The 22,240-nt window shown below is 41.2% G+C and overlaps 2 protein-coding genes across 2 annotated transcripts in view; both read left to right on the top strand.

The window, feature by feature from the left end:
* The first annotated feature begins 2,807 nt into the window (after window positions 1-2,807).
* Window positions 2,808-4,957, top strand: ZBED1 (zinc finger, BED-type containing 1). Its single transcript, XM_010139650.1, has one exon. It carries the CDS (start codon window positions 2,870-2,872, stop codon window positions 4,955-4,957), a length of 2,088 nt encoding a protein of 695 aa, XP_010137952.1. The 5' UTR covers window positions 2,808-2,869.
* A 13,570-nt stretch (window positions 4,958-18,527) lies between these two features.
* Window positions 18,528-22,240, top strand: part of DHRSX (dehydrogenase/reductase (SDR family) X-linked) — a gene marked incomplete at its 3' end in the record, with an annotated part of 119,494 nt that continues 115,781 nt past the window's right edge. The window contains exon 1 of the mRNA XM_010139651.1: window positions 18,528-18,567. Coding sequence (XP_010137953.1) covers window positions 18,528-18,567 — 40 coding nt within the window. The remainder of the gene's footprint in view (window positions 18,568-22,240) is intronic.

Raw genomic sequence — 22,240 nt, forward strand, 5'->3', positions numbered from 1 at the left:
AGGCATGTTTGTAGCCCGAAGGCTTCTTTGTGTGGAAGGGTTTTTGGCAAACCAAACTGGCACTAGTTTACTTACTGTTAAAAGTTCGGCAAACTAAAAGAGAACGTTTCTGTCAGCTGCCCTTGTAACGTGCTGCAGCACTTCCCAAAGGCAATGAGGTGCTTCATTCCCAATGGATTTCGTTCTGTAAGGTGCTGGTTTCTTCAGTTTGGCTCAGAGTTGAAGCTGCTCTGGTTTTTTTTTTTTTGTCAAACCCGGGCTATGAACACTATTTCACTGAAAGAGGAAAAATTTACCTCCTCTTATAGAAATATAAGGGGAGTGGGTTTTTTTGTGTTGGTTTTTGTTGTTTTTTTTTTTTTGTCAAACCCGGGCTATGAACACTATTTCACTGAAAGAGGAAAAATTTACCTCCTCTTATAGAAATATAAGGGGAGTGGGTTTTTTTGTGTTGGTTTTTGTTGTTTTTTTTTTTTTATAATGCCAGTTATGCTGTATAACAGTTAAGGAGAGTCAGGGATGATCAGCAGTTTATATTCGAGCTATTATGACAGCTGAAGTATGGTTTGCAGCATTATAATAAAAACTGTGTTATGCTGGCATATCCTTAAGTGTGGCAGTGATACTTTGTGCCAGTTCCATCTCCAAATGATGCAAAGCTGTAACGTAGATAAGAAGGAAGGGTGAGGTGAGTCTGTAACACTGGCTTGCTCTAATTTTGTCACTGTGGTGACCTTTTTATGATCTAAGGTGTGTCATACTAATTTTAAATATTAAAGACACATCAGTTTTTTTTATTTCAGTGCCTTCCTCCTTGCTTTCAGGAACTGCCATGTAACGGCAAAGGAAACTGTAAGATTTAATGAAGTACCAGGAGCCTGTACTTCCTTGAGACACCGTATCATGGATTGAAATGGAGGCATCTAAAAGCAGTGGTGATACATACTGATTCGACGTGTCTTGTCATTGCACAGTCTGATGCTATGGTGGCGTTATATCATTATACATTCACCACTTTGTCTTTCAAAATCATCAGTTTTTATGGGATTACATACCTTGGTGCTGTTGATGCGCACATCTTTAGAATCAGGCAGCATTACCATGTTGGATCAATAATTTATTATGGCAACTTAAAGGCACTGAATGGATCACGGTAGAGGGCATGCTAGTAGTCAGACCGTGGTCCCCTTCAGGAAAAAAACCCGAAAGTTCTACACTCAGAAGTAAATCTTCAGAACAAATCCAACAAAATGCTTGCCTTGCATCTCTCATTCTGCTTCTAAGCCAACAACTGTGTTTAAATAAGTATGTTTAGTCATGGTAAACCTGTCTTTGGTTTTTCATTCAAGGCATTCATAAAATGCTGCAAAATATCAGCTGTAGTTCAGAGAGAAAATGCCTACGCTTGGGAATGTTCATCAACAGCAGAAAGCACGCCGGAGAAGCTTGCATGCGTACGTTTTTTTTTGGATATTCCCTTGCAGCGATATGAAAAAGTCAGATTGTTTCTTCCTCCCCCAGCCAACCAGTTGTACCACCCAGGAACTTCTGGGCTTGGATGCAGGCGCACCTCCAGATGAGCAGAGAAGGAACAATGCCATTGCTTTCAGACTGGCTGCAGGGAGCTCCTGATGCTCTCCTACCATCTTCCCCTGGATCTTTGTGGGGGAGGTTGCATCTGTGTTTAACTGATGGCTTCCTTCTTCTTCCCAATCCTGGCCAGACCCCTGTCAAAGGGCTCGTTGCTGTCACAGTGTTTCGGCTGGTGGTGTGGCGTGCAGTCATGCTGTGCTGTGGCTTGGCTTTTTGGTGTAGTGAAATCAGCTCCGGCAGGTGCCGTCTGCAAGCACTGCACAGAAATGCTGTAGGCCTCAAATAGTACTTGCATGTAACCATTTGCACAAGAAACATTTTCCTGTGCAGATACTGAGGTACAGATTGCCAAGTCATGCCTTATCACCACACTCATCTCTAGTGTCACCCCCTCCTGACTTCTGTAGCCTTTTGAAGAAAACGGCAAAATTAATTTCCAGCTGATAACAACATTTATCAGTGCTTCCCTGTCTGCTTTTCCTGTAATTATAATGCACTATTATTCCAGGAACCATGATTGTGAACTAGTAGTTTAGGAGATGGCTTTGATATCAGGAGAAGAAGGACAGGAAAGGTGTCAGATGCATATTGTTGATCTGCATGTAGGTTCAGACTCCTTTTCCTTTTATTTCAGTCAGAACACATCTTTGCATTTCAGAGGAGCAGATTAATGTCTTAATTTGCATCACAGATTTTTTTTTTTAAAAACTAAATGCTGGAACAGTTAGATTGAGCTAACAAAATCAAAACAAAATAAACAAACAATAAAACCTTTGCTCCCTCAGTATCAAGTTTCAATTGAAATAAATGTTAGTAGTGAAGTTCAGCAACTCTTAGGCAAGAGGATGTCAGTCTAGCCCTAACTATACTTAAGAGGCAGGAAAATGCTATAGCAGATGACCAGTTTGTGTGACAGTAGTGTACCAGCTCTGGTGGTGGTTAACACTTACTCTACCCAGCATTCTGTAATTCCAGAAACAAGATTTGTTCAAGTCTTCTAGCTCCGTTGCAGAGCAGTGTGTGATATATTAAAACCCTCTTTAATTTTTTACATTCTGATGGGCTTCTTGTAGGTCACACTTCCTGCAAATCTCATCTTTAAATTTGCAAATGTAATTAGTAAGGTAGGTTTCTTGATACATTCACAAAAATGCTGATTTCACATAGTCAAGTGTGGTCAAGCTTGTGCTTTCTCATTGTATCTTTATCTTACTGCCTTTATCAGGTACTCATTAATGAGTGAAGGATCAAAAAGTGGGACGGTGGCCAAGAAGCAATGGAGAATAAAAGTTTAGAAGGTTCCCCATCAGACCTAAAGTTAGTGGCTCACCCAAGAGCAAAGAGTAAAGTGTGGAAGTACTTTGGGTTTGATACCAATGCAGAAGGATGCATATTACAGTGGAAGAAGATCTACTGCCGTATTTGCATGGCACAGATCGCCTATTCAGGAAACACGTCCAACCTTTCCTACCACCTTGAGAAAAATCACCCTGATGAATTCTGCGAATTTGTGAAAAGTAACACTGAACAAATGAGAGAAGCCTTTGCCACTGCCTTTTCAAAAATCAAGCCAGAGTCGTCGCAGCAGGTTGTTCAAGATAGCCTCATCATGAAGACCTACCAGAACTACGAAAACAAAAAGCACCAGGAGCTGACATCTGCAGTCATCAGCTTAATTTGCGAGGGCATGTATCCAGCCTCTATTGTTGATGAACCCACCTTCAAGGCCCTCTTGAGAACAGCAGACCCCAGGTATGAACTTCCGAGCCGGAAGTACTTCTGTACAAAAGCTATTCCCGAGAAGTACAATGCCATAAGAGAAATTGTGTTGAAAGAGCTCACTGAGGTTCTGTGGTGTGGCATATCCACGGACATGTGGAGAAGCGAAAACCAGAACAGGTCGTATGTAACTGTTGCGGTTCACTTTCTCAGCAGCAGTCCTGCCAACTGCCTGGCTGTGAACTCGCGGTGTTTAAAAACCTTTGAAGTACCAGAGGATAATACTGCAGAGACTATTACACGAGTCCTTTATGAAACGTTCATTGAGTGGGGGATCAATACAAAAGTCTTTGGTGCTACAACAGATTACAGTAAAGATATTGTGAAAGCTTGCTCTCTCCTAGATATTCCCGTACAGATGCCTTGTTTGGGGCACACTTTTAATGCAGGAATACAACAAGCTTTTCAGCTCCCCAAACTCTGCAGCCTTCTTGCCAGGTGCCGAAAACTGGTGGAGTATTTTCAGCAGTCTACGGTCGCAATGTACATGCTGAGTGAGAAGCAGAAGCAGCAGAATATTCTCCACTGCATGCTGGTAAGTGACCGTGTTTCCTGGTGGGGAAGCACGCTCGCTATGCTGCAGCGCCTCAAGGAGCAGCAGTTTGTCATTGCAGCTGTTCTTGTGGAGGACAGCAACAACCACCACCTCATGCTGGAAGCCAGTGAGTGGAATACAATCGAAGGGCTGGTGGAGCTGCTGCAGCCTTTCAAGCAGGTTGCGGAGATGATGTCTGCTTCAAAGTACCCAACGATAAGTATGGTGAAGCCACTTCTTCACATGCTTCTGAATACTACCCTGAACATCAAAGAGAACGATTTGAAAGAAATCAGTATGGCCAAGGAGGTAATTGCTAAAGAATTGTCAACCACCTACCAGCACACACCTGAGATAGACATGTTTCTCAATGTTGCCACTTTCTTGGATCCCCGCTACAAAAAACTGCCTTTTCTTTCAGCCTTTGAGCGGCAGCAGGTTGAAAACAGAGTGGTGGAAGAAGCAAAAAGCCTGCTGGAGAAAGTAAAAGAAAATACATTTAGGACTGAAGAGAAGTTTTTCACTGTTTCAGAAGAGCCCCCTGTGAAAAAAATCATCATCTCCTCTACTCCTCCTCCTACCAGCGTCATCAACAACATGCTCGCAGAGATCTTTTGCCAGACAGGAGGTGTGGAGGACCAGGAGGAATGGCACGCTCAGATCATTGAGGAGTTGAGCAACTTCAAGTCACAAAAGGTCCTCGGTTTGAACGAAGACCCGCTGAAGTGGTGGTCTGATAGACTAGCACTGTTTCCAGTTTTACCAAAGGTTCTTCAAAAATACTGGTGTATCCTGGCCACAAGGGTCTTCCCTGAACGCCTTTTTGGTTCTTCTGCTAATGTTGTAAGTGCAAAGAGAAACCGGTTAGCTCCGGCTCATGTCGATGAGCAGATCTTTTTGTATGAAAACAGTCGGAATGGGTCTGAGGCAGAACCGGAGGATGAAGACGAAGGAGAGTGGGGTTTGGAACAGGAACAGATTTTTAATTTAAATGACTCTGTAAATGTAAACAACAATTTCTTTAATATCCGAGACAGTGGGTTTGTTTGACAGGACTGCTGTGGTACATTTAATAGCAAAGAAAAAAGGTATTTGTCTTAAGTTACCAAAAATACTTCTGTTTTATGCTATGAATGCTGTAAATATTGAACAGTTGTAACAAACTTGATTTAGCTTCCATTGTCTCTGTTTTTCCCACTGTCTTAAAACATGAATGACTTGTGATTAAACAGCACTGAAATGAATGAGGAAATAAATTCTACAAAGACTGTGATTTCTGACTGTGGCCCAGATTTCAGAAAGCACTTACCCATGTGCTTCCTTTCCACTTGCTTCAGTGGGATACAAACACGTGTTTATGTGCTTTCTATCTTAAAAATATTTTCCTGAATTAGGAACCTGAGCAAGGGAGTTTTTAAGATTTATGCCTCCGTTTGTAAATCATGTGTGACTCAGGATGCTAGCTTTAAATTTTGGATTTTAAAACATTTTTAAAATCCATAAATCTGAGCAGTGAATATTTTTTAGAGTATATTGATGCTATGGAATGAAAAAAGATCTTGAGCCTGATTTTCTTTTTCACTACCTCATGTCTTAGGCCTAGTCTATGCTAGAAAAGTTCAGCTGGTGTAATTCTGTCTGTTAGGGGACTGATATATTACTATTTTAACTGATACTGTGCAGGCATAGGCCATAGCGTGGATGCACTTATACTGGGATAAGTTATTTTCGTTTCCAGTGTGGTTCAAATGGTATAAACTCTTCTTAACTGGTATTGCTGTGTCCACATTAGTCCAGTTTTACCATTTAACTGCAGCACCTAAATGGCAAAACCTTTTTTTGTATGTAGGCAAGCCCTGATTGTAGTCTCTTTCACAAAGTGGTAACGAAGTGCGTGGGGTGGAGACAACGTTGTGTTACCTTCGCTTTGTGCCGAAGTTATGGCTGATGCCATGTGGTGCAAAGCAGACAAGGCATCAGGTGCCTTGGTGGCAAAGGGAGGGAGGGGGGGAAGGAGAGGGTGGGGAGATGTGTACAGGTCATGGGTCTAACATTCAGTCTATATTCTAAAATCCTTAACCTCTTAATTTAAATGGTGATTTTGCCCAGGGTAGCTAGAAAATTTTGTTGGCAAGAAAAGCAAAATAAAAAGCTTTAATATTATGTAAATATATTTAAAAGAAGGGGACCCCTCCCATTTCCCCACATGTATTTAGTGAGTCTTTAAGATTGTTTCTTAATATGTCAGTCCTTAAAAACTCTTTTTTTGCTCCTGTCTCTTTTTGATTCAGTTTGTAGAGTGGACTTTAGTCCTGTCCAGTCTAATGTTTGAGTACCATTTCTGATTAGTTGTTGCGTGTTGTAATTGTTCCATTTGTGTCCCTCTGCCTAAGTGTTTTAAGCCCCTTTGAGAACTTGGCAAACAAGAAAAAAGAAAGAAAAGCAACCCCAAACTCCCCATCTCTTGTGAAATACTGCAGGTCATAAACAAGATTAGAGTTCACGCTTGGTACAGAGTGGGATGGCAGCCAGCATTTTTCCCTGAGGTGTAGAGGAGGACTCTTGGCATTGTCCGGTTACAGTCAAGGCTTGCCTGGGGTTTTATTTTTCTTCCTGGTGTCTTGGGCCCCACCTCAGCTTTAGTCTACGACTGTGTTGAACACGTTCTGGAGAGAGTCTATTGAAGACTGCTCGTTACTGTGCTGGAGGAAGAAAGTTGTTTTTTTTCATCTCGGTGGTACGTTTAGTTGTAGAAAGGACTCAGCCAGGAGGAACATACAAAAGTGAGAATTGGAATTTAGTTTATTGCTGAACTGCTTGTTTATGCTTTAGTTTAATGGGTTTTTCTTAAGTTTGAAGCCTCTGTGTTCTTTGTGGATGGCAGGAAGGGGCTGGTGGAAGAATGGAGGTTAGAGTAAGGGAGCAGTGAAGTAAATAGTAGTGAACTACCTGGCACATTTAAGGCTGGGAAAATTGCATTTAACAGGTGGTGTGGCCTGTGTTTGGCTATCAGTAAGCACAGGTTTTCACCCTCCAGTTCCCTGAAAATTAATTTGCACTTGTTCACAGCACACACAGAGTACATGCCATTGGATGTTGCTACGGTCCATGTGTGCTGAAGAAGCGTATGTGGTTGCCCAAGGTGCAGAACACAGGCTTGGTCTAACTCCTGCAGGCATGTAGGCTATCTGTGAGGGTAGTAAAATCAAATTACGGGAGTGGGATACAGCAGGTGCCTTTTTTGATGTTACCTGAGCTCCTGTAACACCCTTGCAGTCTGCTAGGAAGATCTCTTGGTTTTTATGTCAAGTACCAGCTGGTGTCAATTGCATGGCTTGCACCACCTCCACCTGCTATCACTGCCGCTAGCCCTCGAGGAGCTGCACAAATGCTAGCACGAGGCGTGCAGATCCTTTCTTACACAAGCATATTCAAAGCCATGCCTTTGCAATCAAGGCAGAACCCAGAGCACTGCTCCCCCGGTCTGCATTCAGCCTGCCTCCCTTGGCAGCATCCGTTTCTTGTTTCCATCCTTGTTCTTCTAGGGCTAAATGTACGCAGTGAGGCTTACAAGCAGTTATTACTGAGATCGGTGCAATGCACTACACCCTTCCAGCTTCTTTTTATTTTTTGGTATCCAAAATAAAACCGTAGTTGGTTCAATTGTGTGTCAGCATTCTTTTATAAAAAGGAGAAGAAAAAGGAAAAAAAAAAGCCATTGTTAGTCCTACCCATTGTCTGTGATATTTTTAATGTTCTAAGCTTGGAATATTGTTAAATAAACCAGAAAAATAAGTTAGTTACTAGATTATTTGTCTGATGTGTGTTCATATCTGCAGCACTTTATGACTTTGAACTCTTCCACAACAAGGGGAGTTTATATTCTAAGGTTTTGAAGCTATGCATTTATTTTCCTTTTGATCTTGTAAGTTATTTTAAAAAAATGCTGTACAAATCTTTTGGATTAAAAAATATGAAGATGAAAAATGTTCAGAAGTTTAGATGGTTTCTCTCACTTAAATATGTGTGGTGTTCTTCATTTAACAACAGAATTTTCTGTTGTTTAGTTGGGTGGAGAACTGTAGTTGCAGAGCTGTTTTAAATATTGCTACAACGTGAGCTAAACTCTGGTGTTATTGCCAAGGGTGGGCCGAGAACACGTTTCCAAATTATGCTATTAAGTCAGATTTATGTTTATGTTTCTTGACAGCTGATTTGAATCCACAGCCTAATCCTTTTCGGTACAGTCAAGACATCTGTTTTGGAGGGGTGGTAGAGGAATTTCAGCTTTCGAGTGCTTTTGTACTGGAAAAGTGAATTTTTAAACTCGCTCCCGAAGTACTACCTTGTGTCAAAAGAAGAATTGCCTTTTGCCAGCAGCAATCCAATTCAGGATTAAACATCAGTGGGCTAGGAAAGGTTTCTTAGGGTTAACTAAAGCGGTTTTTGTGCGACTGACCAACCTCTGACGATGCGTTTCACCTCTCTACTGTTGGGGAGTACTGTGAAGACAAAAGGAAAATCCCAAACCAAATTGAAGGTGAAAAGGTGAATTTTTCCAGCAAACCATGTTTGAGATGCCTCGGTTAAAATGAAGGAATAAAGTTCTGGATTATTTGAGGAACGGGGGTACTGGGTTTCTGTCCCAGCAGTGTGTATTAGTTTAATTTGGAGGGTTTTCTTTTATGTCATAGTGGTGTAGTTAGTTTTACAAGGAGCATTTGTATGCAGGCAGAAACATTAAAAGCGAAAGAAACACTAATTGATTATTTGTAATATTTTGTAAGACTTCTGAATACTTGAAAGTGACATGTAGTTCATGATTTTGTCCTTTTTGTGTGATAGCTTAAAAAGAAGGAGCTGCCTGAGGACATCCTTTCTGAAGGAGGGGAAGCATACAGATTTGAACACAGAAGTACTGTATTTTACATATTCCATGACAACTAGGTAAAGGAAACTTTACGATGGAAAAAAAAGACCCAACATTTTAGTTGCTGCACACCATAGACCATTTGATGGTTTTCATTTCTGAGTGTCCTTCTCAGAAGATGATGTCTTTCTGAAGGTCTGATGATCCTGGTTCTGGTGGTGGAGTGCTATCTACTTTGTCTTTTTGGCTATGCTGAGAAGACTGTCTTGCTTTGGCTCCTGGTCTGTTATGTTTTGTGGCTTTTTTTTTGGTTTCCTTTTATTTTTTTTCCCCCCAGGCCAAGTCTGTATGATCTGTCTTACCATATTTTCTCCACATTACTAGTCTTCTGCTGAATTCAAGATGCGTTTGTTTTGCCAAACATCCAGTGGCTGGATGCAAAGTAAAAATGGACTCCAAATTAAATGTAAAAATAAGTGTAGTTTATTATATACAATGTAATAAAGAAGAATAACATGCAAAATGATAAAAGGAAATGATATTAGCTATTAAATACAAGATGATAAAAGAACAATAGGACCGATGCATCATATCATTACTGCAAAGCATTACAGAGATTAAGAAAAGGACACATCACCAATTACCACCTTAATAACATCATCTGGGCCCACGCTTCTGCTGGTAAGCCCTGTTGCAGCCCGTGGCAGGAGTCTTTTGGTAATTGGGAAGGTTCTCCGTGGTGCGTTCACCCACAGATGAGGCTTCTGGCCGAGCCCGGGAGCTTGTCTGCCTTAATACTCGGTAAAAAAAAACAAGCTCATGTACCTAGTGTATGTAAGCTCTTGAATTTTGTGCCAAGTGCAGACATGCACCATCTCATGATCATAAGGTCTACACCCACCAAGGACTTTGGCCAGACATCCAGGCACAGTCACGTTACTGTTGTGACACAGCTGCATACAACATTTGTTGTCCAGAAGGTCCCGTTTACATCCTGCTTGTTCTGTGCAGAGGGTCCAGGACAGCCATCACCTGTCAGATTCACTAAAGGCAATTTATATGTGTCCTTGAGCAACTTGAGCTCGCTGTCCAAGTTAAATAATTACTAATTATATACTTGATCAAAGACTCTTTCATAAGCAGTAATCAATCATTATTTAATAAACTTCCACCACAATGACCTACAAACACATTACTGCAATGAATATTTATATTGAGTTCTCTATGACTTTCTCAGGGTATGGTATTGACACCGGCCAGTAAATGTCAAACCCTACAAAAGTTATATAATTTTCTGTCCTTTCGTGTACATTTCATATGCAGTAGGGAAATTACAGAAATTGATTTTGCTTTTTTAATAACATGTTTGGTGCTGTAGAGAGAACTTGAAGATACAGTGTAATTTTACATCTGCCTTAAAAAGCACATCTGTACTTGATGTCATTTAAATTGGAATTTCAAAGCATCCCTACAATTGCTGTATAGTTTTGTATAGTCATTTTTACGTACAAAAGCGCTTCCTTTAGGTTGAACAATAAAAATAAATTAAATGGATTGTTACTGTTTCTACACTCATTTTCAGTGCCCCTGCAGTTGGGTTGAAATGCCAGAAGGGAATTGAGTTTTCTGTAAAAAACCCAAACAAAACTAAACACTGTCTTTCAGCTTACCTTCTGTTTTAAAAACTTTGTAGTGATAAGATTTGATTTATATCATATATGTTAAAATTCAAAGGCTGTTGCACAAACCGTTTTCAAGTGTGAGTCCCTCAGACTCTTGAGGTGTTAATATTATGATTTTATATTGATGTTTCTGTGCAGGGTGGCATTGATTTCCTGTGCTGCCAGAGGAAGAGGTTAGTGTTCACAAAAGTGAGGCTGCCACCTGCAATGCTTTGAAATGGTGATCAGATGTTTCTTTTTTCAGAGGTGATGAAAAGACTGCACACCTGCATAGGTTTCCATGCCTTACAATTAGTACTTGCTTCCAGTGACTTGAATTTGCAAATCCTAATCCTCTGTCCAGGCTCCTCTCCCCGGCCCTGCCTGGGCAGAGCCCTGGATGGTAGCGGCAGGGAGGAGAAGCCCTGCTCCCTGGCGTGTTTTCTTCTCTTACAGAGACTGTTGTTTGAGAGCAGGTAAACTGGGAGTTCAGATCAGTTTAAGCTACATCCTTCTTCCTGTCCACTGAGGTTACAGCACAGCACCTGTGCCATGCTGAAAAAAAGGCAGAGCCAGCGATTCCACCCCTGAGTGATGTGCACTCAAACATATTGCTCAGTCGGACAAAAATTGCCTACATAAGAGGAAAGATGCTGTGGAATTGGGCTCAACGCAGCTGGGACAATATGCTCGGAGTTAAAGGCATAAGAAGCAGTAGCAGTCCTTACGGCATCCTTACAGTGTGTCGAGGTAGAAACAGAGTATGTGCTGCTCTAGTTGTTTGAGTTTGTAAGGTAAATATCGTAATGCAATACTCGTTTGTGCGCTACACTGAAGCTGTGCCTGGGAAATTTTGTGGTTATTCACATAGTTACGTGTTTAATGCTGACATAGAAAAGAGCATCCAGGGGCATTCCAATAAAGATTTAATATAAAGGGCAAAGTTATACTTCCCATTTGATAGATATTTTGGGGATAACATTTAGAGTGGTTTTACTGGTATAAATATCACGGCTGGGGGTACACGCACATTCAGCTGTCAGAAGCTGCAGGGTAGTCATGTTTTTAAGTGTAACAGAGACATAAATTAAGTAGGAAATATCTTTATTTTAATGCTCTTAGGTAGAAGAATAATTAAAATACATCTGCAAATGTTTGTGATAGTATAGTAATTTACCTAGATATATCTGTAGAGACAATCTCTTTGGTTTACTTAGTACACTGAAAGTATGACTATTTGTAGTGGCATGTGCGTGATGCCATGTCCAACAGTGATTCCCCAAACAATGCAGAATAATGTTTTTTTTTAAAAGGGCAATTTCTTTTATTACATACAATTTTATGAATATGTCATTGTCCCCAAATGCTTCCAATCAGGAATGAGAAATTCATCTGTTATTTCTCCCATAGATGTTGCTTTGCTTTAAAATTTGAGACATTTTGTGTCTCTGTGTATCACCCTTTCTTTATAGACACCGGTTTTGAAGGGTTTTTATTCTCCCTTTTTTCCTTTGTTTTTTGTGTTTTTTTTTTTTCTCATGAGTCATCAGTGAGGTTTACAGTGATAGGAATTTAGACTCCTAACAAGGAAGATGTCTAGTCAGCATCAGGAAAGCTCATGCCAGAAAAATCCAGTCCTACGTCATGAACCCTGTTGCTCCAAGGGAAACCTTCTTCTTCTCAAATGTGTTTTCTGATGTGTGTGTGAGAAAAATAAAGTGCTTCTGCAAACAACACACAGTTCTGTTTTATGGGCGGTAGTTCCAGTTTGCTGAGTCGGTGCTCTGTGATGAGCACGGTGGTTTGGCACCAAATTTCAGTTTTTTGAGCACACAGCAGAACTTATATGAACAGAAGGAATTAACTAACAATTAAATCTGCAAAACTCAATTCATTGACGAGAACGAATAGAAAATGGGTCCGTCTAGGAAAAATGCTGAAATTGTAACAGGAGTTTACAATTCCTGTCTGAAATCCTGACCGCATTTAAAAATACGAAATGACTAGCCTTCCCATAATCTGACATTTCAGAAGTGTGTAAAATGCTTTACATGCTTCTTGGTGTTTCCATGCTGCTGGCAGTGAACTCTGTTAGCTTCAAAATCCTGTACTCCCAAATGGCCAGGAGGAGTTTTCAGTAATAAAACAGCGGAGAAGAAGGGAAGAACAAGCTCTTACTGTAACCTGTCCTCTAGCATGTGGGAGCCTGCACTGACATGGCTGTTTCTGAATGATATTTTGACACAGCCTCTCTGATCTACCACAGATACCCGTTCACATGCAAACCAAGATCTTGCCACTGATCATAAATAAATCTGGCAGGTCCCAAGGGAGTGAGTGCTGTGGTGAGACAGAGCCAGTCGTGTGGATGAGTGGAGCCTTCTGTGTGTGGTATGTATCTTTTCTTGACCCTGATTTTGAACCTGTTTTTATTTCCTGTGCAGGTACTATGTACGTTAGTGCTGGTCTTTGCAGTGCTGTCTGCTGTGCAGCTCTTGTGTTCGAAGTATAAGACTCAGAGAATGTTACCTGCATGCTTTCAAGATGTGGTGAAAGTACACAGAAGTTCACCTGTGCTGTGAGTGGTTTGCTGACTGGTTTGCTTGAGCAGGAGGTCAAGGATGGTATTTAATTTACCCTCTAGTGTTGCGAATGCGAGACTGGCATTGCTGCTAGGAGGTTTCTGCATCCTGGCCAGAGAAATGAGGTGAGAGAAGAGAAACCTTGTGCATGGTGTATCTAAAGGTATGATGCAATCCCCAGGTGAACTTAAAGTTCTTTTGTAGTCTAGCAAACGGACTAACCACCTTGTTCATGCCCTGCCCACGCCACCCAACCTCCCCTTCATTATTTCAGCTGATGTTCACAAAGACTTCGTGGTTATTTTTTGAGACATGGATTCACAGATGATATAAGAAACTATTGGTCAGTTAAGAGCATTGCGTATGCTTTCTATGCCTTTTTTGGTGATGCATATTAGAGCCGATGGAAAATAAAATTATTTCTTTTACCCAGAGATGAGTTCTGCGCATGTGTAAAGTAGGTTGTCGTACAGAGAGCCTGGTAAACTCTTACTGCAGTGAGGGGTACAGTTCGGTCTGCAACGTCGGTCTGTTGGCTGCACTTCTTCCCTTTCTGTAGGCTGTTTAGGAAAGTTGCTGTGCTCTTCAGATGGAAAGCAGATTCCTCTGGAGTGTTTTCCTTGTGTTTTTGTGTTGCTGGGGCTGATTTCTGGTCTGTACGTGCCTGAAAGAAGGGGACGGGCCAGGGTTTTTTCCCTGATCCTGCTCCTTCCCTAGGCAGGTTGACCACCCCTGGGAAGTGGATTGTGTAGAAGATAACACCACTGTGTGATAAGTTTGCAAATACCAAGTCTACAAAGTGATTCAATCATTTTATATTTATTTTTAGGCCGAGATTAAAAGGATACAAAATATCTTAAAAGAAGCCTTCAGATACTCTGCACTAAGTCCTTGAGTTAGATGTCCAAATACAGATTTAGGAACTTTGGCTGTAAAAGCGATCCATTTTGCATGCTCTGCCTTCAGAACGACTAGAAATGCCAGCATCACAAGTGTATCTCTTTAAATAATGATATTTTGAGGTGGACTGTATATGTCATGCCTTTTCAATACAAAATGCAAGTTTTCATTTTCTATGTAAACATTTTGGCTTCTGTTGTGCTTCAAAGGTTAGCATCCATAGGATCATTCTATCTAAAGTGAGCTATTCAAACACTTTAGGTCCCAAACGTAGCTGGACTTCAGAAAAGAAATATTTTCACTACAACTCATAAGCTAGAAGTCTTAATTATTCTGTAGTTGAGGCAGGCACTTGCAACTGTGTTTTACCAAAGTATGGGAGAAGGTGAAATGTAAATATTTCTGTTTTTGAAGTAACATTCTGAGAGTAAAAAGCTTAGCTGTAAGCACCCCATCTCCTGCCCTGTTATCTGCACTGTAGCAATATGGAACTGGACCCATGGTATTTCAGTGGGGAGCACCCCATCTCCTGCCCTGTTACCTGCACTGTAGCTATATGGAACTGGACCCATGGTATTTCAGTGGGCATACAAGCAAAAGAAAAACCTTCTATTATTTAATCACTATTCTACTTGAGAGGATGTTTCAGTTTAGGTGATATAATCTTAACAAGAATAAAGCCAACAGTTTCAAGAGATGTGAATGAGCATTGCTTTTTCTTGGTCCTTCTGTGATAAACAGGAATTTTTGCTCCTTGTAGAACAAAGGAAAGAAGGCAAATAGGAGTCCAACAGCATGGGTGGAAGGTTGGGTGTTTGCTTAGTGCTCACGCAGCTGAAGCACTGATGGATTTCAGTGCTGGGCAATGGATTGTGTTTGTGCCAGTGAGGCATTTGGGTCTAAAGATGGGCAGATGGTATCCTGAAAAGGACAGGAGGCCCTTGCTTTCAGGTCGGCAGTATGCCAATAAATGTGAATACCTGACCCTGAGCGTTAGCTGGTTGTGCAGTTAGGAACTTCTGCAGTCACTCAGTGTCTCTGCTTTTTGGGGCTGTTTGGAGTAGGATCTGCTTGTTTAGGGGATAGAGCTCTAATGCTCTGTAAGCATTAGAAATGATGCAACTCAAGAAAGTGAGCTATAAAATGTAATTGCTCCTTTACATCACAAACAGAATTGTTTAACGAAATTCCACTCAGTCACGCTTCAGTTGGAGGCACTGGAGGCTGTACAAACGCAGCTGAGGAACACAGAGCTTTAATGCCAGGGCAGTTGGGTGGATGGAGAGGTCTTTAGTGATGCAGGACCTTGTGCAGACTCCACCAGGAGGTTGCCTGCATGGGGTAAGTGGCACAACCAGAAATTTTGTTCGGCTTAGATGTGAGCATTGAAGCAGCTTCATAAAGTTTTGCAAGTCAGGAGGAAGTAGCCATGGACCCTGTGATGTTATTTTTAGAGATAGTTTTGTGGCAGAGTTGTAACATGTCAGTGTGCTTAGACTGTGCATATACTGTCCCACCACAAATGCTTTACCTGGGCCCTATTGCTAAGTGCTGGAGTAGTGTTGAAATAACATGGGCACTGTAATTTCTGTATGTAATTCCTGATTCAACTTCAGTTATGGTAAAGCTTTTAGTGCATTGGACAAATAGTCTTATGAAATATTTTGGTGTCTGTGTCACTAAGATTATGCGGTTTTGCTTTGCCTTACAGAGAGGGCAAGATTCAAGATTTGGGTAGTTATGGAGCAGAAATGTCATAATTATACACACACACACACACACAGAGAGAGCCCTCCTCTTGGTGTTTTCAGAAACTGTAGCCTGCCAGCTTGCAGCTTCCCATCCTTGCAGTTTCTAAATTACAGATGTTATTACAGACACAGTGATTTTGGGCTCGTGGCTTTATCATAGTGGATGGATTACTGTATTAAAGCTGCAGATGTGGTGGCATATAGAAAGGTTTAAATGGGTTTACCACCAGCAAGGAAAAAAAAATTGTCAGGTACTATACCTAAAGCAAATAACCAAAAAAACAGTGATATTTTGCTCCACATCAGGATTGCTTTTAAGAAAAAAGAAAGCGCCATAGTTTTGTAGCAAAATTATAGTGTTTACTTTCTGTTAACCATATTTATGCACTTCTAGGAGAGGTTTGATGCTTCACAGAAAATTCATTGGGCAAGAAAATTACAGCCCCCATCCCACCCACCCTCTGAGTTGTGTAAGGCTGAGCAAGAATGCTCGGCTCTGATGCACTTCTGCTTTTAGTAGTGTGACTGTTGTCTGCCAGAGTATGTTTTCTGAGACATGGACGTTTCACCATCTCAGGGAATGTCTAACCATGATTGCTATCACTTCTGGAATGTTTTAAATTAGTCTGGAGAACGAAAAACAAAAAAGAAAAAAAAGCAAGTTGTACCTAAAAAAATCCCTGAACTCGTTTCTGAAGGAGGACTTTGAGTTAAAACCTTTTTTTTTCTTTTTCCTTGTTGCCACATTGGTGACGTGGTGATATAACCAAGCATCCTACAACTCTATGAGGAAATACTCACCGTGTATAAGCTCTGCCCTGAGCCATCCTCTGAGATGTTAGCTTCACCAGCGTGAGAAAACAGTCACACCAGATGAAAGCAAAGCTGGGTCACCTCCTGACCTCACCTCTCACACCGGCGTTTCTTGCACACATAAACCGGGGATTGAAGTTAATGAGCCTTATGAGTGTTCAATGAGTTTGGGATTAGGTTTTTAATCTGCTACGCTGCAGGCAAGGATTTGATTGCTGCCTTCAGCTGCCCAGGCGCGGTGTGCTGCAGCAGGAGGCGGGTGATGCTCTGTATTAGAGTTTTGTTCCAAAACAACTGATATTAGGGCCTATACTCAAGGACTTTGCAAAACCAACACAGAAGATGTTCTCTTCCCTAGGCAGGTTATTTTTAAAACAGAAACAGATAGTTGTGTAACAGTATTTTAACAAACGTGTCACCCTGTCCTGAGTAAGGAAATTACAGATGACTTGGCGTCAGACCTTGTTCTTTGAAAAAAGTTCAGTGGTACTGTTGCAAATGGATTACAGAGGACGCAACAGTCTATGTATTACACAGAATGAAGGTGGCTTTCTAAATAAAACATTACTGGTGCTACACTTTCCGCAAACCAGGACTGACACAGTGAAGAGACGAGCTTGTAATTTTTTTTTTTTTTACTGAGTGTATCACAGTGAACAGAGTGCCTGCAGAGCAGTAAGTGCTGGCTTTTTGGCAATCGGATACAACCTGGATAACCGGAAATGAAACGTTTGTGATATGAAATGCTTCTTACAGCAGATATACAAGGGCTTCTTGGATGTATTTTTCCAAAATAACATCTTGTTAATGAATAAAGCCATCCAGTGTGAATACAGATGTTATCTAATCTGCCTTTGGAGTGCTTTTATGCTAATTGATGCCACCACCTATGTGTCACTGTTACTTGTGCATTCATAACTGGAGTTGATGCGTTCCACGGTGTACGAATTTAACATTAGATAGTCTGCTGAAAATTAGTAGGAAAAAGGTCAAGAAATGCAAAAATCCCTGTTCTCTAAATGATGCTGTACTTCCTAATTATGTGGTACAGATATTTAAAGAGCAACTCACTCGAGTCAGAAGCAAGTTTCAAGAGCTGCAGACACTGCCATCGGGAGTGCCTGGCAGGCGCTAGCCGAGTTCTTTTCACTTGGTTGTAGGTTTTTTCCTCCTGTAGTTTCTTATGGGCTCATTTTTACAGTTGATCCTTTAAACTCAACATGTGTAATCATCCAGCACTGCTGGGAGAAAGGGCTATTTGAAGATACATGGGAGAGAGCATAAAACAAAAAAATAGGTGGGCAACGTTGTAACCTGGGTTTCAGCTTGAGCATGGCCTCTAGGGTTATACTACAGTGGATATGGTCATACTTGTTTGCGCACTAATTTAATGATCTTTATGGGGATTTTTGCTATTAAGTGTAGAATATCTATCCATCTCTTTCACCTTCTTTTAAAACATTATCAAGATAATATTTTTTCTCAATATTTACTCATTAAAACCAGCCATAAAATATTCTAGTGAGGGACAGGTGAAAACTGCAATTTTTTCCCCAGTTTCCTAATACAAATTTCAAAGTATTCTTTTTCTTCCTTAAAATAAAAGCATATACATACCCACATACCTATTTAGAAAATGACTGTAATTCAGCGACGAGGTCTAGTTTACTTGGTTCAGATTCTTCCAAGCTGCTACCCTCTCCTGTAAAAGACAAAAACATCTTTTTGTAAAGGTCCATCTGACAGCTGCCATGTAGTTTGCTGAGGGCTGCAGTGATGGGGACTGAGGCTGGGAGCGGTGGGAGACATCAGGGTGGCTCAGGGGGCAGTGTGTGGCCAGCATGACCATTCTGCCAGCAGTGTCTCTGCAGGCTTGATCTGTTGTTTGCAAATGCATCACAGTGGGTTTGCAGCATGCTCCTCTGGCTTGGCCAGGGGCAGTTTGGATGGGGAGATGCTGAGATCTCGAATTCCCTGCTGTGTGCAACAGCAAAAGGACTGGCGAAATGCGAGGCTGGCAAAATGCCTGCCCTCCCTGGAGACATGTCGCTGCCGTCACAGGAGTGTGGGTGGTGTGATCCTGGTGAGTTGTTCTGGGTGTTCCTCTTCGTATTGACATCGCTCCTGTCTGCCTTGGGCTTGACTGTAACTACTGCTTTTTTACCTGAACACGTCTTGCCCAGGTTAAACACGCATAGGGCTGGCATTGCCAGTGCACTGCTGTGCTGGGCATAGCGCTCCCCGATAAAGGTACCTCATACATTCACAGGGCAGCACATGTAGAAGAATGGACTCAGTGAAACAATGTTTTTCTCTTTTCCCAGGCAAAATAGGGAATGCCAGTAACCATGCCTGGACCAGAGCATAGACTTTTGCTGATACAACAGTGCTGGTCACAGGCTGCATCAGGACACGGACGTGTTAGCCAGATGTCCTAGCATGCCTTGGGAGGGAGGTGGTACTGTGGCCAAAATGAAGGTGGTGTAACACTCCGTGCTGCTAGGTTGTCTGTATGGAAAGTTGCAAAGCTTCAGATGAAATACAATAAAATAAATGCTGATGTAAGGACTCTAGTAGCTGTTGGTACAGCTTGCAGACAGGAGAGACTCGCTTTGCTCTCCCTGGAAAGAGCTGCACAACTTTTACCGTCTATATCACCACATTTTCTTCGGAGAGAGATCCTAACCAATGGCAAAGCCTCTCTGGACAGCTGAGTATGAGTGGGCTAGCTCTTCAGACATCATATTATGGGGGGCTGATGGAGATGTAATGCTGGAGTCTGGAATAGCAACTGCATTTTAGTGTCACGCCTTTCAGATGACCAGGAAGTCAGCTCACAGCGTAAGGTGTGTGTTTGAAATGCAGATGTTGCATCTTCATGGAAAAAGCCCTAGAGAGAGAAATATTGGAAACAGCAGAGAGCTGCTGGACAAGCCAGTGCAAGCTCTTAGCCTTTTAATCCTTAAGCTCTTTTTTCCTCCCCTTGATATGTTTAAATTACTGAATTCCTTTATGATTCTCAAAAAAACCAAAAAGAAGCTTTATTAGATTTATTTTAATTATTTAGCATCAGACAAATTAAATGTAGGCGTGGGTTTTTGCTGTTTAATGTGAGGTGTAATATGAAGGATGTAGATAGGTAACTGCTGTCCATCCACCAGCTTGGCAATATCTGTCCTTTGAAAGGAGGCTCCAGGTATATCACCTGCACTGGCAGTTGGTTATCAGCTTGGAGTGATGAAAATGGGTTTAAAGCAGCTGTTGTTTGAAACAAAGTGTCTTTTTCTCAAAAAAGAAAAAAAAATTGTGTCTTGAAAGAATATTTCACACCAAATGGGCTGTCTTAAGGGCCATGCAATTTGAACTAGACCTTCTGTTCAGGGGAAATAGAAAGCAGGCATGAAGCCTGTTTGTGCTAGTGCTGATGCCTGGAAAGTGTTGGTAATTCTGCCTGACCTCTTTAGAAGGACTGACAGGGCGCGCTGTGATGTATCAGTGTGTTTGAACTACTGGTGAGATTAGATAGTTGCGGAATGAGGTCATAGCCTGGTTGGGTAGAAGGGCTGGTGTGGTCACTGCAACCTTCAATGCCCTTAGAAGCAGGATGGCTTCTGCTGTGTCGATCTGCAAAGATGCGTGTTTCTATATCAAATGAGCTTTTCCTTAAAAATTTGGAAAGCTATTTATAGGAGGCAATTAAATGTAGGAACAAAAATAGGACGTTTGTGTCATACTCCCAGAGCATTATCGATAATAGGACTCGTTTTGTGAGCAGTTGCTTTTTTTTCAGAAGGGCATGTGATACTCTCTAATTGGAACATTAATAGCTGATAATGACACTGTGCAATGATGGCCTGTTGTATGGAAACATACTTTGAGAGCTTTTAATCTGTATGGTCACTCTGCATATTAAAATCTTAAGACAATTTTGATGAAGAGCAATTATAGAGCATTAACAGTAGCTTCCCTTCTAAGTTACTATTTCCCTGAGACCTGTGAATCTGCATTAGATTAATGGCCTATAAAACTTCATTCAAAAATAAGTTTTTCACTGAGGAATAAAACAGTCTAGTTAAAAAAAAAAAAACTTCTGAAACAATTAGCTGTCTCTATTGCAAAGGAGCTACCTTCCTTGAGAAAACTTTGGTGCATATTTTATGAGGAACAAGAAAGGTGAAAATTGAAAGAAAATGTATATGAGATCACTTCAGCGTTGTTAGGAAAGAGGAGTTTGAAAAGAAATCAGTCTTTTCATAGAAAAGGACTGTCGTGAAAGAATTAGGAAATTATATATAGTACGGCCGACATCTTTCTGTACTTGCGCTTTCATGCTCCATTTGAGAACCCTGACCTGCTCATGTTATCAAAGAAGAGAAAAAAGAATAAAATTCCATCTTTGGAAAACAAATGTTGTAGCTGTCTTGAAAGACAAAACATCCCTTCGTACTTTCTCATTCTACGTTAAAATGAATTTTTAAGCAGTTTTGCATACAGAAAACAGCTCCAACAAGAAGCTCAGGGGCTTCAGGAAAACTTCTATCTTTAAAAAAAAAAATTAAAAAACTCCACAAAGCTATCTTTGATCACGAATTTGTGCTTCTGGAGACTGGGTGGTGGCCCTTGAAGGTGGCATATAGCAGCAGAGGGTTGAGCAACTTAGAGCCCTGTGTGGCTGGGGCATCAAGAACAGGCATCATCCCACAGCGGGGAGCTCCCTGTGGGGCTGTGCAGGGCCATGAGCTTCTGCCTTCTCTACATGCTCTTGTCCCACACAAGCAAGGTGAGCCTTGCTTTCCTTGGAGCCACTGCTTTGGGCGCATACACTGAGGGGCAAATGGGCACCCATGTGAGTGACGATCTGCGGACAGCCTTTGCCTCTGTCTGGACTCTTTGCTAGCTGCCAGCTACCCATGAAATAAATATATTAGTCAGAGGATGGTTTGAAAGATTTGGAAATACAGCAGAGAGGGAGAGGAAGAGATATTGAGGCTATTTTTCATCTTTTTTGTTAAGCCAGTATCACCTGAGGGTTATCTCGACATTAATGTCGATGCTGTAATGGCTTCTGATCATTAGTCGCTTCTGCAAGTTTTAATGATATGGAAGTGTGCTTTTTAACATTTTATATTTTAATTGATGGCAGGTATCTCAGGGTAGCTTTTGGTACCAATTGGTTTATGTGCTATGCTTCCTGTTAACCAAATTTTTCCCAATGATCTCTAATCATCTTGTACCTCTCTTCCTGATTCTAATTACTTGAGCTTTGTGTATGATAACAAGCACTTCAGTTCACAAGTGATTGCACAGTTTTCTGAAGTGAAGTACTCCAGAAACTTTTCATTACCTTTTAAGTTCTGTATACCAACTCGTGACTTCTGCATACTTATTTACATTTGATGGAAATACTGCGGCACTGAAGCCACGGGGACTGTTAAGTAGCAGCAGAGCATTTTGTGGGCTGGAAGAGGCAGATCTGAATGTGACCTTCAGCTGGATGCTCTTAAGCTTGATTGGGATATGGAAATTATGTGCTCTGTCTCTGGGAAGAGAGGAGATGCAGTTTAAACTACTCCCAATGAACTTGCCAACTTTTTTTTTTTTTTCTCCTCCAGAGTCTAATATAGTAAGGGAATATTTAAAGAATTTACTTTTCCAGTTTATTGGTTGCCCAACTGTATCTCTCCATCTGTACTCTGAGCAAGAAGTGATGGAATGATTAATTTAATCTTTTAATAGTGTGTGGTCAGAATAAGAGG

The sequence above is a fragment of the Buceros rhinoceros genome, unplaced genomic scaffold, assembly GCF_000710305.1.
Source record: "Buceros rhinoceros silvestris isolate BGI_N320 unplaced genomic scaffold, ASM71030v1 scaffold3487, whole genome shotgun sequence".
Taxonomy (NCBI): domain Eukaryota; kingdom Metazoa; phylum Chordata; class Aves; order Bucerotiformes; family Bucerotidae; genus Buceros; species Buceros rhinoceros.